The 17055-nt window shown below is 38.8% G+C and overlaps 1 protein-coding gene and 1 long non-coding RNA gene across 2 annotated transcripts in view; one reads left to right on the top strand and one right to left on the bottom strand.

The window, feature by feature from the left end:
• The window catches only part of LOC126819254 (myosin-VIIa), a 32243-nt gene extending 28894 nt beyond the window's left edge, over nucleotides 1-3349 (bottom strand). The window contains exons 1-2 of the mRNA XM_050547233.2: nucleotides 3002-3349; nucleotides 2303-2485 (exon numbers count right to left, since the gene is read on the bottom strand). Of these exons, the coding sequence (XP_050403190.1) occupies nucleotides 2303-2320 (18 nt within the window). The 5' untranslated portion in view covers nucleotides 2321-2485; nucleotides 3002-3349. The remainder of the gene's footprint in view (nucleotides 1-2302; nucleotides 2486-3001) is intronic.
• Nucleotides 3350-6951: 3602 nt separating this feature from the next.
• On the top strand, nucleotides 6952-16800 carry LOC126823570 (uncharacterized). Its single transcript, XR_007681226.2, has 4 exons — nucleotides 6952-7102; nucleotides 14780-15017; nucleotides 16010-16109; nucleotides 16756-16800. It is a non-coding gene; the product is annotated as an uncharacterized LOC126823570 (long non-coding RNA).
• The last annotated feature ends 255 nt before the right edge of the window (nucleotides 16801-17055 follow it).

Here is a 17055-nt window from a genome sequence, read left to right as displayed (position 1 = left end):
CTACAATTGGCAGATTTAGCTCTTGCATAATGTATGTTTAAAGATCTAAGTTACTTTAATTATCTAGGTCTTTATTGACATTACGTGTTAGAATATCAAGATTATATTGCATCCCCCAGTCATTTCAAGAATATTGTATCCTTGGCAAACTGGAGTATTACGAAAAATGAGTATCTAAAGGGAATATCAGCCCAAAAGTTGGATAGCATATTTTAATGTACCTCTTTTGTAAATCCGATTGAATCCAAACTGGGGGATTATCTACCTGTATCGTTGCCATTTTGGGTTGGCTCGCTAGCCTGGAGGTCGGGTGTTCGATCCCTGCATTGGCCGAGAAAGTTCATCTCGATTTTCCGGCGTGGTTTCCCCTTGTCAGTGATGCAGAAAGGAGGGCCTGACAGGAACAGCTGCCTAGTCGTTCGGATGGGACGAAAAACCGAGGTCCCGTGTACACATTGGCGTTGGAATTCGATATAAGAGTAGGCCGTAGCGCCGCTGCCCGGGCAAAATTTCCCTCATAGCACACTGTATGGCGTATGCCCGTCTTCAATTAGCCCAGGTTAGGTGCAGAAGAGTAGGACGTTAAACCCCATTTCATTTCATTTCATTTTTGTTTTCTTAATTGAATACATTTTATTGTGAAATTCAAACTGGGCATTTCTTTAATATTAGCGATTTTTCTCTTTAATTTTAGCGATTATTCTCTTTAATTTTAGCGACAATTCGTGAAAATATAACAATTAGCATTAACTATATTTTTATCTGTTCAACCCCAAAATCTACAATTAAATAAGAAATTATTTTCTATAAATCTATTGGTATTAAGAAGAAACAACAATACATGTCGATTTTCAGGCATTCAGGAAAACTGTTGTACAAGGGGTCTAGTCACCCTCCCCCCCCCCCCTTCCCCACCGCTAACCGATTGTAATCCGCCCCCGCCCCACCACCCCCTCCCCTACACCTGGTCCATTCAGCTGTGGAATCTATTTTATAATGTTATGTCTTTTAACTTTGGAACCCCCTATATATTGATATATTGGGGGCTTCTTGATTCATCCCAGTTAGCCCCCATCCCCCCCCCCCCTTAATGCACTACTGACATTCTCCAACAACAAACAAACAAAATGTTTTCACGTTCCATAAATATAAGTACATCTTCGCATTGCTACACGAGATGACACACCCTATAGCCAGAACGAATTCGATCGTTCCGCCCCACCAACCACCGAACAACAAACCCCACCTTCTTGATACATCTATATATTATTCTTGATAGCACGTTAAAGATCCCCTGGCAGCTCGAAATTGAAATATAAATAAGCGCTGCTACTAGGGCAATATTTCCCTCATAGTACAATGTGCATGGAGTAAGCCTATCTTTTTTTAATTATTTGCATAACGTTAAACCCCATTACATTTTAAATGAAATGAAATGAAATGGGGTTTAATGTCCAACTGTTCTGCTCCGAAAGGGCTAATGAAGACGGACATACGCCATACAGTGTGCTATGGGGGGGGGGGAATTTTGCCCGGACAGCGGCACTACGAATATCGAATTTCAACTGTCAAGAGAACTTTTACGTGCACGCCAATGTATACACAGGACCCATCCGAACGACTAGACAGCTGCCCTTGTCAGGCCCCCGGTTCTGCATCACTGACAAGGGAGAACCACGCCGGAAAATCTGGATGAACTTTCTCCGCCAATGCAGGGATCGAACACCAGACCTCCAGGCTAGCGAGCCAGCGTCCTACCCACTTAGCCACCGTGATCCCCACAGTTTAAATATATTTACATCTAACTATTATAAAGTTATAACAGTTCACATAAATTGTTTTAATGGCATTTAGTAAGTGAGCTGACAATATACAGGATAAAATTCTATGGATTATTCTTACTGTCTATTGCTGAGTGACATTTAAACTAAGTTTATCTCGTCTTGATTAAAGATGCATTCTGTAAGAGCTAAATCTGCATATTGCAGCTCCTTATTTTGGCTTCAAATATCATATAAATTATAATTTAGACATTTATTTATATGCCAACTCTCTATTAAACTCTATAGAATATCTACTCGAAACATTATCGTTATTTGATAATTTAATTTAACAATGGATAACAATATAATTTCGCTCAGACTAAAGTAATTTGAATGCAATTTTCAATAGTTCCATTTTTCATTATCTATTTTTGAACTTTTATAGAAAGAACGACCAGCCCGTTATCTAAATCCTACACAATGCTTTTTTTTGCATTGGCAAAATATAAAGTAATTTTGTTTACGTATAATATACATACCTTGTTCGGAGATGACATTTTGACCGCTTTATCGATAATCCTGATTTATGCGTAATACATAAAGTTATCCATTACATTATACATTAGTCTATGTCTCGTTGTATTCAAAGGTATCCCTTCACTACAGGTAATTACATATCGTGTAACACCTTTTGAATTCTAGTCTCTAACCACCTGTATAGCCTGTCAAAGAATATATATATTATGTAGATGACACCACTGTAGGAAGGTAATACAAAAATACATCCACCGAACAAATAAACTATATTACTGTGCTATTTAATCTTTTGATTGTGCACATGTCCTAAACATTACTCGATATTTGATGGGAATTCAATATTATCCTGCTAGTAAAAGTTATTGATAACTATGAGTATAAAAACTAAGTTTAGATATTAAACAGTGTTAATGAAAACCAACTAACTTCTGAAACACTGGGAAACTGTATGATTTTATGGAGCACGCAATGTCTATAGAGGTATAAACCCGCACATTAATTCATATAACCGTTTTACGGATAAATGTATGAAAATATAGCTGTTTGTACATTCGTCTGGCACATAAAACGACGAAATCCAGACAACACACGAACGTAGTTTGCGTTTTAAATCTTGGTATCCGGACAACTATCTTTTTTCGTGTATATTCAACACAACTGCCATAATATATATATACCATAAATACTAAAAACAAACAAACCTGTTGGAGATATTTGAACACTGAAGGCTAACGCGAACAAAAACGTTCTAATCGTCTTCTGACCCTCAAACACATCTCAGCTACCACAGTGAAAAGCCAGCTATGCTTCGATACGTTTCAAAAATTTATATCGCAATAGAGGAACAATGCATTTGATCATATCACGCCTAGTATTCATGTATCTATCGCCATAACGTTCAGTCATATACATACGTTAAACTTACATGATCGTTATGAATCCTCTAAAATATTAGCCAGGGGTTAAAGTTCACACGGTCCCAAACGATCAATCAGACGATATAATCAACCGGTGGACGTAGACTTCTCGGTATAGATCTTACCTGTGTGACTACCTATATCGGTATATATATATATATATATATATATATGTATAACCTTACGTACAGTATGTGTTATTGCATGGTTGGTTCAGGTATGACCCGTTCCATTCACTGATTGCCCCTCTATGTATAATAGACTATATTTTAAAAGGACCTCAATGTTCTACTACATACACACCTGGGGGCCATAACTCAACATGTTCACATAGAAATATTACCCTACGGATATTATGCTTGGGGTTTTTAGGATATCAGTTTCCGCTCACTATTTGTCACTTATATAAGAGAACATATTTTAAAAGGGGCCACATTGTCCCCAATCTATGCCTTCTATCGATGTTGTTATGCTTAGAGCATTCGTGATATCACCTTATATCGAAGTCGTTTGTCCATAGTTCAAATGCTGCAGGGGTTTGATGATATCTGAAATGGTATCTTGGTAAAGTGTGACTATTGCTTAAGTACGCTTTATTCTTTTAGCTAGGGGCAAAATATTAAAAATAATTAATAAATGTAATCGTGATAAATAAGCTGATGTATGAACAAGAAAACACACAAGATAGTAATAAAAGAGGTTTTAAATGACATGTTGCTACAGGCAAACGCCGTCTAGTATCTCTCACGGTAGTGAAATGAAATTAAATGGGGTTTAACGTCCTACTGTTTTGCTCCGAACTGGGCTAATGAAGACGGGCATGCGCAATACAGTGTGCTATGAGGGAAATTTCGCCCGGACAGCGGCACTACGGCCTACTCTTATATCGAATTCCAACTGTCAAGGGATCTTTTACGTGCACGCCAATGTGTACACGGGACATCGGTTTTCGTCTCATCCGAATGACTAGACAACTGTCCTTGTCAGGCCTTCCGTCCTACACCACCGACAAGGGGGAACCACGCCGGAAAATCCGGGTGAACTTTCTCGGCCAATGCAGGGATCGAACACTCGACCTCCAGGCTAGCGAGCCAGCGTCTTACCCACTTAGTTACCGTGATCCCCCTCACGGTAGTGCTTCGCAAGCTAGGCTGAAAAACGTTTTGGTGTCCTTGAAGTTTAAAAGGAGACTTCTGGTGGTCTTCTTCCAGGAGAGAGGATGCGAGGCGTAAGGGAAGCTAGCCAAGAAAAATAATAAGCTGATGTAATAAAAGGAAACACACAGCAAGGTAATAAGGAATTAGGTTTAAAGGGGCACGTCTACATCTTCTACTGGATCAGCAACTTAAGATGGACCTCAGTCAAACCGCCCCCTCCGATCACCACCCATAACATATTTCCGTCACCTGTGCCTCCTTTTTGTTTATCCACCTTGTCTGTGCTAAAAATAACAAATTATAAAGCAAAACATGTAAGGCCGGTAAGATAGTTTGGGAGGAGGTGGGGGCATAATCCGAACATTTCCCCCCACCTCTCTCTCTCTCTCTCTCTCTCTCTGCCCAGCCCTGAAATAATGTGTTATTTCTGGCGTTCCCGTACCGAATCTGAGATCAGTAAGTGAGAAAGTCCGCTATCGTAGCTTTCTCTAAAGGCAGTGGTTGTATGCTATGGTCATGTCTGTAAACTCTATAACTTCTATATCTCAGAGTTTTTAAATTGTTTTAAAGCTTGTAATTATTGATCAGCTAGTCATAAGAAGGAACTCTATTAAAATTCAGCGCGCATAATCTATTTACACTGAGCTATTGCCCCTTTCATTGAATCCTTTTAAGCAACACCACGTGATGTCCATCATAAAGATGCGACACGTTCGTTTTTTTTTCAGATGAATGTATTTTGTTGTGGTTGTGGTGGCTATGTTCACGTAGCTAAGGAAAGCATCCGCAGATATAGAGGAAAAGTAAAAATGTCAACACGAGTTTCGAAATATATTAATAGCTGTTGTTAAATAATGTAATGTCAAGTAATGTAATGTCAAGAAATCTAATGGCATCCGAACGACTATGCGTTGTTCCTTGGCAGACTCTCTGTCATGCACCGTGTCTCCCCGCGATCTTTGATATATTGTCTGTAAACATGAAGTGCTGATCAATAGGATATTATATTTGTACAACACATACTAACAAAACACATGCTGCATTCATTTATTAATGGGTGAAGTCGATGGCGTTTAGGAGAGACCAGTTGCCAGGTCTAACGTTATCTATCACGAGTTGTGTCCCCTTAACTAAGCGAACCATTGACTGTAAGCCACCTTGTTGCGATATCGGGACATTTATTGGTATCTCATATAACACATTTCACACGGGACCCACCCAGGCAATATTGATACCACGGGGCTAGGCCTACTATTTTTCCGGTACACGTATTCCCAGAAATGTAATATGGGTCCCTTATGGGTGTTATATTGTATTTTCCACAAATATGAAATGGGTGAAATATGGGTATTCCCACAAATATAAAGTGGGTAAAATATGGGTATACCATATTTTTGATTATTCCACTAAGGAGCTTGACATTTTAACTATACATGCTCATGCAGAATACAAATCCCGCTCCCCAATTGAAATGAAACAGGTTTTAACGTCCTACTGTTCTGCCAATGAAGACCGACATAAGCCATACAGTGAGCTATGAGGGAAATTTTGTCCAGACAGCCGCTATGGCTTAGTCTTACATCAAATCCCAACTGCTAAGAGTTCTTTTACGTACACGGGAACTTGGTTTGTCGTCCCACCCGAACGAGTGACCTCGCTTCCAAATATTTGATTGTGTTACTTAAACCTAATCCTAGCTACCCGATATTCGATACAATCTTCAAACATCCAGTCATTATTCGTTCCATCTACAAAACGGAAAACATATGCAGACCGGTCCATCGGTATTGACTATGGAATGATTTAAAAGACAATATAAAAAAAGAGTCTAAATCACATTTTTTTTTAAAGAAATCACTAAAACCGTTTCTCTTTCAAATTGATTAATCATAGTACTGTATATTTATGTTCATAATAAATGATAAATTTTATTAATTATTAAAGTGATATTTAACGAATGCATCTACTGCAGTAACGGGCTCTATATTAAATGTAATATACTTAAACCTAATATGGAACAGAAAGTGTGATTTTGTACCAACAGTTTGCAATATTACTTATAGCTGAATTGGTGGATAGTTAATTGAAGGGGGGGGGCGTATATATGTGTATCATCAGCATACAAGTGAATATTAGGTCCAAAATGTTTAGTGTATTTCGCGAATGGTCGGGTGCAGACAATGAACATACAGGGCCTAAAACCGACCCTTGGGGCACACTCCACATCATAATATAGAACAGATGAGACATCTCCATCCTTCATGAATGGAAATATTGGCCTTACCAATACCGACGACCAAATGGTAATTAATACTTCTACAACTTCAACGTCAATGAGTTGATATATACTCTGCATTGAGAACCCGAAACTGATTAAAAGTTTGTCCCACATGGATACCACCCAAAAGATGGGTACAATATCAGCCCTAGATATTCAGTTCATCCTACCCTTGGCCATAAGAAATAAATATAAGTTACAGTCGCTGATAAGAAATATCAAATCTACCTGAGTTACTTCCCTTTGCTTGTGATCAAAAGTCAATTGTGATATAGGCGAACGAAACATAATAGGTGAAACTGATAACTTGAGAATTGTTGACCATAGTAATATAGGAGGAGGAGGGTCACATAAGCAAACCTTTTCATCTTGTATATACAGGTTATAGTTCTAACTTTCTGTTCTTGGAGTAACTTCATTATACAATCTTGACCCATCACCACCATAAAGGTAAGTAGGATAAACTGTACTAATTCTTTAAGGGCTACAAATACTCATGTCTGTTTTACATAGGAAGTATAATTGATGAATTTGTTTAAGTGACGCCCCTCGCCCATTAGTTGGTAGTTTAAGTCACAAGGACATTTCCGAATAGTCCGATAAACACACGCCATGACACATTTTTATTTAAAGGTAATCACTACTGTGGAAGCTGACGTTAAAACACCCGCTGTTACTACTACTACTACTACTACTACTACTACCATATTCAGGTTCCAAATACCAGGTATAAATGTGTAGGAATCTTGCCATTGATTGCACTTTGAATCCAGAAGGTAACCTCGGACCATTGGTCACCAGCACTGTCATTATCGGAGTCGTATATACCAACAACGTATGTTTTTATAAACGTTATCCTGAACACAACGTAATTAAAGCGACCGACTACTACTTTCGATTGTTTTCCATTATAGTGTTATAAGGGAATACAATTATGTATTAATTTGTATTTGTTATTTGCTCATATGTCATAATATAATAGAAGGCGGATGGTAGTCATTTAAAGATCCCGAATGATCGAATTACTAGTCTTAAAAACGTAATGGTAAGCATGGAGAGAAAGACAGAAATGGGGTTTAACGTCCACTCGAAACAAACTAGACTAACTTGGGACTAATATACAATGTAGTGTTTATGTTATTTCAATAATTCGCCATGACGTGGGAATCTTTAGCAGTGGGAGAAAACCCAGAGATACTAGCTACTCCTTGTCATTTACAACACAGACCACATGATCTAAAGCGCACTTGCTAGACCACAAGACCCCCCCCCCATTGAAAAGGAAAGAGCGGTCTTTTATATAAAGTCGTTCGTGCATTATTAACTCTTCATTTGTTTATTGTGCATATTTAAAGAGATAGGACAACAACCCTTCATTTATTGTTCACAAGCACGACGTTTCGTATACGCTGTATAATAAACCAGCGACTGTTGTTCTATATATTATATTGTTCTAATTTTTTTCTGATATAAATCACATAATGCCACACTTTTGAATTAGATTGAGTCTATTATTGTTGTGTTAACAGTCGAGTATCTTTAAACATATTTTAGAAGAGATAACCAGTAGTTTATCTATATAGACCACCTCGTTTATACATGTACATCTCAAATACAGGTTATAATATAAACGGGGGTAGGTAGAAGTGGGGTTAAACGTCCACTCGAAACAAACTAGGTCAGTTTTAGGACTCACGTATGGTTCAGTTTTATTTCAATAATTTGCGTGGTCAGCGGTAGGAAACCCGCAGAAAACCCACGAGGTTCAATCTGTAAATATATTTGCCAAGTCAACCAATATGATATTTTAATATGTTGTCCATTAAGAGGCGCTCAATGAAAATGTGACAATGAACATGTCCAAACAAAACTGTCAATTTTTATTTAAACGATAAACAGTTAACACTGTTAACGATAAGAGGTTTAACATGGCGAACCCTGGTCGATTGATACATTAGACTTTATTAAAAATCATTGTTCGGATAAGAAGGACACGTCTTGGGTTTAAAAATAAGTAAATACGTCATTCACGATTAGTCTGTGGATGAGTTTGTTACTAAAATTGAATGATTGTTCATGATATTACATTTGACTGCGATATCATCCTCGGTGGAGGCGTACGTTAACCCCGACCAACAATGAATGAAATAAAATCCCATGACAATGACACTAATGGACGATTAATATGTCATTACATCTTTCTGTACAGTATATAATATTAATAGACCTGCATTTGGTCAGGGACTGATTTCAATGGAATGGCTTGAGTCAGCCAGTACCACTTTATTTAATATCGAATTCAAGTAACTATAGACCCATACCAATTACCGGAAATCCAATTAAGGCATTTTGTCCGGGCTTCCGCTTACCACTATCATAATATCACTAGGGATTAGCAAATGAAGCGGTCTGTTACAGCGAGTTTTTTAAATCAAGTGCACGGAACTGTGGGTAACAACTAGAAACATCAACGCCAATTGATTAATCAAATGTCTGAAGTCATACGGTCAAAAAAACGCTCGTATGGCCCCTGAGGTTGGATCTTCATAAGGTCTGCCATTGAGTCAACTGGCGTGGTTTCGATTCCCCGGTTGTACATGAACAGGAGTAGGGTCGCCTGTCCAACCTCGTGGGTTTTCTCCGGTCCTCCGGTTCCGCCCACTGCTAAATATCTCTACGTACATGCGAATTATTGAAATAAAATTGAACCATATATTAGTCCCGAAATGAACTAGTTGTGCCGAAACATTGTAATCGTTCTGGGTACTTTATTGTATAACTATTTAACAGCCGTAACCGTAAACCATATAGGAGGTAGACCCATGGATCCTTCAGGTGAATATCCATGAATTACATTAGAGTCAGAAGGTTGCATGCTACTTCTAATTTGTGAATGGTGAGCCATATACAAGATTTGATACAAGACTGTCAAATGTTGTCCCTTCTGTTGTGGACAGTAGCCAACCAATCGAAAATTTGGGGAAAGGTTAAAGTGGGGTAAATAAAGTTAATTGAAAAATCTTTGGTAGTCTGCATCCCTATTAATGGTTAGAGTTTTTAGTTATTTCCCCTATCAGTGATTTGCGGTAAATGTCAATGCGTTATGTTCTCAAACCCCATCTCCATCTTTCTATTACCTTTGGGGTATTGAATGGCCGAATGGTTAGCGCGTGCGTATAGTATCATAAGGTAGGGTCGCCTGTCCAACCTCGTGGGTTTTCTCCGGGTCCTCCGGTTTCCTCCCACTGCTGAAGATCTCTACGCGCAAGCGAATTATTGAAATAAAGTTGAACCCTATGTTAGTCCCGAAATGACCCACTCTCTCTCTCTCTCTCTTTCTGTGTCGATTCGTACGTAGGTGTTTATTATTTCAGTGTAACCGTTTTTTCACCTTCAAGTATTTCCTGTTTAGTGAGGCGTTATATAATATAATGAGATGCATACTTCTACATTCAAAACTAAATCATCGCTACAGGACATGTATTGTTGTGAAAATATGAACAGCTCATGAGCAACTTACAACAGAACATTAAATTGTTATTAAAAGATCTCAACCTGGAAATAATTTACATAACAACACGGTAAACTAAATTAACTTGCACCTATTAAAACAGGCATCAGATTACTGCAGTCGATAAAACCAACCAAACAATATCACATTATAAACAGTAACATTTTCCCAGTGAATCAGCCATAGTTCGGATAAACTGTACACTCGTCACGCAACGTGACATTTAGTTTAAAGAGAACTCTTTGATATGTGTTTTAAAACTTTAGTTTACAGTGACTAGAACTCGTTGAGTTTAGTTTAAAAAGAATTCTTAATTTTAAAACAATTTATTTTAGTTTTAAATTTTAAAACAATTTATTTTAGTTTTAAATTTCAAAAACAATTTATTTTAGTTTTAAAATTTTAAAACAATTTATTTTAGTGCTAAATTGAGTTTTGGTTGACAGAAAACTCTCTGATTTAGACTGGCAGATATCCACTATTTTCAGATTTGACTGATTTTGTGACACGAATGAACCTAAATTACTAAACAAATTCTCTTCGGTTTAATATTTTGAACCCCAAATGTATACTCTTTAAGCTTTTCCCATTATTAATAGAAATAACTCATCCACTCGACATAAACTAGGTCATTTCGGGACTAACATATGGTTCAATTTTATTTCCATAATTCGCTTGCGCGTAGGGTCTTTAGCAGTGGGAGGAAACCGGAGGACCCGGAGAAAACTCACAAGGTTGGACAGGCGAATCGAAACCACGCCAGTTGACTCAATGACAGACTTTATGATACAGCGCGCACGTGCTAACCATTCAGCCATCCAAACAACCCATAATTCATTGGATGGACCAGATTCAGGACCTTAGTTTGACATGAATCATAGAGATCTAGTCCCTTTAAATATATGTTTTGACAATTCCAAATAAGGACTGAATACATGTATTAAGTAATTTCCATATAAGGGTAACATATGTGAGGGCTCTTGTTACCACCCCACCCACCTATATTATTACATGTATAACAACATTTATAGTTTAATATAAATATGTCATGAAAGAAAAAACCCAGAACGCATTAGATTGAACCGATAAAACAAATCTGTGATACAGGTGTAACAAAGCAGGAGATATATTATTTTTTATATATATTGAATTACAATCCCTAAATTTCATTCGGGCAGAAGCTTGATATCTGTAATCTTTTTATAGGCATTTAGTAACTGGATAGAGCAATAAACTATAACACATAATTATGGTAGAATAATTACTGATTTATTTAGGCGACGTTTATTTGCTTGAAAACGTTGAGAGAATACGTTTCGAAGCGTCGCCTAAATAAATCAGTAATTGTTCTTCTATAAGTATAGTTTATTGAATGTCTGTATTTAATTAAGAGATGATAAACTCTATTGACCAAATGAAATGCGGTCTAACGTCTTACTGTTCTGCTCCGAACTGCGCTAATGAAGACGGGCATACGCCATACAGTGTGCTATGAGGGGCATTTTGCCCGGACAGCGGCACTACGGCCTACTCTTATATCGAATTCCAACTATCAAGGGATCTTTTATGTGCAAGCCAATGTGTACACGGGACCTCGTTTTTTTGTCCCATCGAACGACTAGACAGCTGTCCTTGTGGGGCCCCCCGTCCTGCATCACTGACAAGGGGAACCACGCCGGAAAATCTGAATGAACTTTCTCGGCCAATGCAGGGATTGAACACCCGACCTCCAGGCTAGGGAGCCAGCGTCTTAGCAACTTAGTCACCGTCCCCCACCCCCTATTGACCAAATATAAATATTACATAATAGAGATTACCGTTTAAAGGAGCTAAGTCGCTAATTGACACAAATGGGTCGCAACGCATACAATAATGTAATATGAATGTATATAAATTGATTTACATTCAATCGTTTCTGTTTTTACTGTAATGTCTAATCAGTTAGGTTCGGCGAAATACGCCAGTATTCTCAATCGAATTTCAATCTTTAGCGTCTGGTTATGCCAGTCTACGCCGAAAGTATATATTGGGCATGCTCTCCAGATAAGAATATAGCGTCACCGTTTCACATGACTTGTGGAATATGCCTAGCCTCGTTTTTCGAGTCCCTTATTACAAATAGCACTAAAACGCATTATGGTACACGATTCGTGTACCAATTGTAAAATGTTTATTTTGTCTTTAAATATTGGATATCAGAAGGCCATCTTTTCCCGATAAGATCACAACATTAATGTTGATTTAAACCGACAAATAAATCGTGTTTTCAATGTCGAAGATTTTGGATGATTTTGAGTTAGAGACTTAGCTACTTTAAAAACCACTCAGACACATGTTTTGATATGCTATACCGAACAGGTATCTATAGTAAAAGCAATCTGATTAAGCTACAGATTTATATTTCGATTCGTTATTTTAAAATTTCGATGGCCTCTACTACATGGAGATCTAACCAGTTGTGGTAGGAGGTCGCGTCAGGGGTCATACGAGCGTTTTTTGACCGTATGACATCAGACATTTGATTAACCGATCGGCGTTTATGTCGCTAGTAGGATACCCAACAGTTCCGTTTCACTGGCTAATCCTTCACGTTATCCAAAACGATGTTTATATAACAACTCTTCCAGATCAAAGTGTAGTACAGATAAGTTAAACAAAATTTTGAACTATAAAAAAACGAAACGAAATAGGATCCGTGTTTGAATCAGATTGTAGTAAAACGGTATATGGAATCTTTCATACGTTATGATACATGTATATAAAACCATTACAATCATAGCCGTAAATCGAAAGATTGCAAAATCATATTCTAATATACAGAGAGAAGCTTCCGCTCTTCTAGGTCTTCTCTGCGATATCACTTTAGTGGAAGCAGACGTTAATGAACCAAGATAGTAGTAGCAGTAGCAGAAGGGGATGAAAGCAGAGATTCGGTCTGTCTTGGTAACTACACACGTGCGTGGCAATGTGTATAAATTATGTACCATACTGCACGCAGCGATCCATCTACGTCATACTTCGAGAATACTATCACTACCTTAGGTAAGGTTTTCGTCGTTTACTCGCGTCACTCGAGTCGACTCCATTGCCGAGTTTACCCGGGTGAAACATCCCGAACGGTCCGAGTAGTCCGAGTAGTCACATGACATCAAAACAGCCACGACGTCAGTATGTAATCGAGAGACAGGCTTTTTTGCGTATAGGACGCCATTTTGTCACGTGACAAACCCTTTTACTCTCCGCTCAACGGAAACCTTACCTTAAATGCCGTCCATTTAAAACGCTCACGTGATCATTTTGGGGCGGGACTATTTTGTGATTCGGCTCTGATTAATTTGACATCTTTCATACACACAACGGCAAAGTAAACCTATTTAATTTCATTCAATATGACAATAGAAGAGAAATAAATACTTCTAAAAATATATAAAAGCATACTGGGTGTTTTCGACTAAAGTCGTCGATGTAGGAATTAAAATGTCGGTTAATTAGAGCCTGTTCTCAGGCGGAGCTAGCTGTAGACAGGCAGTCTAAGTTTGGGATGATTACGTACCCGATAATAAACCTATTACACCCGATGTGTATCCTGTTTTCAAGTGTATAACAGTTCTAGCTCCACTTCTATGCTACTGGGAGGGGGGGGGGCGTGGGCGGGGGAGTAGCATCCCAACCACTAGACACCTGTCCTTGTCAGACCCTCCTTTCTGATTCACTGACTAGGGAGACCACGTCAAAATTTACGATGAACTTTCTCGGCCAACGCCGGGACCTTTAGGCTAGCGAGCCAGCGTCTTACTCACTTAGCCACCGTGGCGTCCTCAAAAGGATTATAAAGAGTCCGTCAAAAGATTGTATCTAAGATTACCATTACCAATTAATCATATTTTTGTAGAGAGAGAGAGAAATGGGGTTTAACGTCCACTCGACACAAACTAGATCATTTCGGGACTAACACATGGTTTAATTTTATTTCAATAATTCGCTTGCGCGTAGGGGTCTTCAGCAGTGGGAGGAAACCGGAGGACCTGGAGAAAACCCACGAGGTTGGACAGGCGACCCCACTCCTTGTAACGTACAACTGGGGATTCGAAACCACGCCAGTCGACTCAATGACAAACTTTATGATACAGCGCGCGCACGCTAACCATTTAGCCATCCACCCCGCCTCATATTTTTGTAAATACTAAATTGAATTGAACAATTTCTGGACTGATATTGAACTTCCACGATATTATATATGCAAGGGATTCAAAATACCTCAAATGAATCTCAGATATATATATATATATATAGGGGTCTTCAGCAGTGGGAGGAAACCGGAGGACCTGGAGAAAACCCACGAGGTTGGACAGGCGACCCCACTCCTTGTAACGTACAACTGGGGATTCGAAACCACGCCAGTCGACTCAATGACAAACTTTATGATACAGCGCGCGCACGCTAACCATTTAGCCATCCACCCCGCCTCATATTTTTGTAAATACTAAATTGAATTGAACAATTTCTGGACTGATATTGAACTTCCACGATATTATATATGCAAGGGATTCAAAATACCTCAAATGAATCTCAGATATATATATATATATATATATATATTTTTAATTTATGTACAGCTTGAGGTTGATATTTCGTGGATGAATTTATGGTGTGTTTTGATGATATAAATGGTGAACACAAAAACATCCGTGTCAACAACACCAGCAAGCGATGAAGACCCAGATACTTCCAGCGTGACTGCTTCAAATGATTCTAATTCGGGTAGTACCTTTACTGCAGATACGTCATCAACGTATACAACACTAACGGATATAAATACTACCATATATGGAAATGTGACTGATATACCCGAAGGTAAATAAAACATACATCAGGGCATATCCTCACCCCACCCCACCACCGCAACAAACATCCTATGCTTGATATTTTGCCCGGACAACGGCATTTCCATCTATTCTTCGTTGAATTTCGTTGTCGTTTGGGGTTCTTTTAGTATTCGCCAACTAGCACACCGGAAGGACATCGATTTCTTTTACCCACCCGACGGACTAGAGACTTTCTCATTACCATGCCTTGACTCTTGCACCATCCGGGATAAGAAGACGGAGATAAACCGTGAAGTGTGCTGTGGGGCTAATTTTACCCGAATAACAGCGTTTCCACCTATTCTTCATCGAATTCCCACTGTCAATGGTTCTTTAACGTACACGCCAATAGACAAAGATGCCTTTAACGTACACGCCAACTGTCAAGGGTGCCTTTTCGTACACGCCAACTCACATGGGTTCTTTAACGTACACGCCAACTGTCAAGGATTCGTGAACGTACACGCCTACTGTCATCGGTTCTTTAACGTACATGCCAATTGTCAATGGGTCTTTTACGTGCACGCTAACTGTCAAGGGTTCTTTTACGTACACGCCAACTTTCAAGGGTTCTTTAACGTACATGCCAATTGTCAAGGGGTATTTTATGCACACGCTAATTATCAAGGGGTCTTTTACGTACACGCCAACTGTCAAGGATTATTTTACGTACATGCTAACTGCCATGGGTTCTTTTACGCACACGCCAGCTAGCAGGCGGGTGGAACTCGATGTTTTCTTTGCCAGACCCACGCTCCTGCACTCCTGACAAAGGGACAGCCACACTTGAAAATCCCAATGACGTTTTATCGACCAACTCCGGGGTCGAATCCAGGACTTCTGGTTAAACAATCGGCCGCACTATGCAAACCGTCAAATATATATATCTAATAATGTAGATTGAGTTTTTTTTAATTGAGTCATTTCCATCCTAATTAATTGTGTTGTATAATGATTATGGAGATTATTTGTGTTTTCTAGATACAAGGATGTCACCCGATGTTATTATAGGTGTCATTGTTAGTCTTATAATTATTGGTGTCTTCGCTTTCATTATTCTCTACTATAATTATAGAAAAGGGTGAGTATTGGGTCCCTTTTAATATTATCACATATTTGGAGTCCATACACGATGTGGTCAACCCCATTTAAAATTTGTCCCTACGGGAGACAGTCAACCCCATTTAAAATTTGTCCCTACACAAGGCAGTCAATCCCATTTAAAATTTGTCCCTACACGAGGCAGTCAACCCCATTTAAGATTTGTCCCTACTCGAGGCAGTCAACCCTATTTAAGATTTGTCCCTACACGACCCAGTCAACCCCGTGTCTACACAAGGTGGCCATCTCCATTAAAGATTTGTATCACATGATTATCACATGGTGGCTAACTCCATTGAAGATGTATATACACTTGTGGCTGACTCTTTATGGGTAAAAGGAATAGAATGGTAAAGGATGTAGGCCACGAAATATTTTTAAATTCAGGTTCGACTCCATTCGTTATCTGACTGCACTTGTCTCCCTTGTAAAATGTGACTGCGTTCTTCATTCAATATCGTCCACGAAACCTTGCAAATTAAAAATCATGGACCAACATCATTTCTAAAACTTTTGCCGACTTTCAACTGTGAAAAAAGGGGGAACGCACAATTACCAATATGTGTATCAGAAATGGTCATTCAGCGTTCTCAAGATAAATGAAGTCAAATTATCTTTTGTTTCAGTCGACTTCAGAAATTGCTGTTTTGCTTAAAACCAACATCACGCACCAGACGATCCTCGACAACCAGCAGCAGACGACCTCTGGAACCCGATGATACCGGATCTATAGATGTACCGGATAGAAAAATGGACGATTTGTTTACAATTGGTGACGTAGAAGAAGATGGTGCCCAGGCTTCAATGGACGACGGTTATTATTATGACGAAGTGTTCGGTAGTTCGGAATTTCAGGACGAAATAACTAAAAGTTCCATTAAAAACTTGTACAGCATATCGGCTAATAAGGAGGACGACGATTCGTC

This window comes from Patella vulgata, chromosome 1 (genome assembly GCF_932274485.2).
Source record: "Patella vulgata chromosome 1, xgPatVulg1.2, whole genome shotgun sequence".
NCBI lineage: Eukaryota > Metazoa > Mollusca > Gastropoda > Patellidae > Patella > Patella vulgata.
This window is presented reverse-complemented; position numbering and strand designations above follow the sequence as displayed.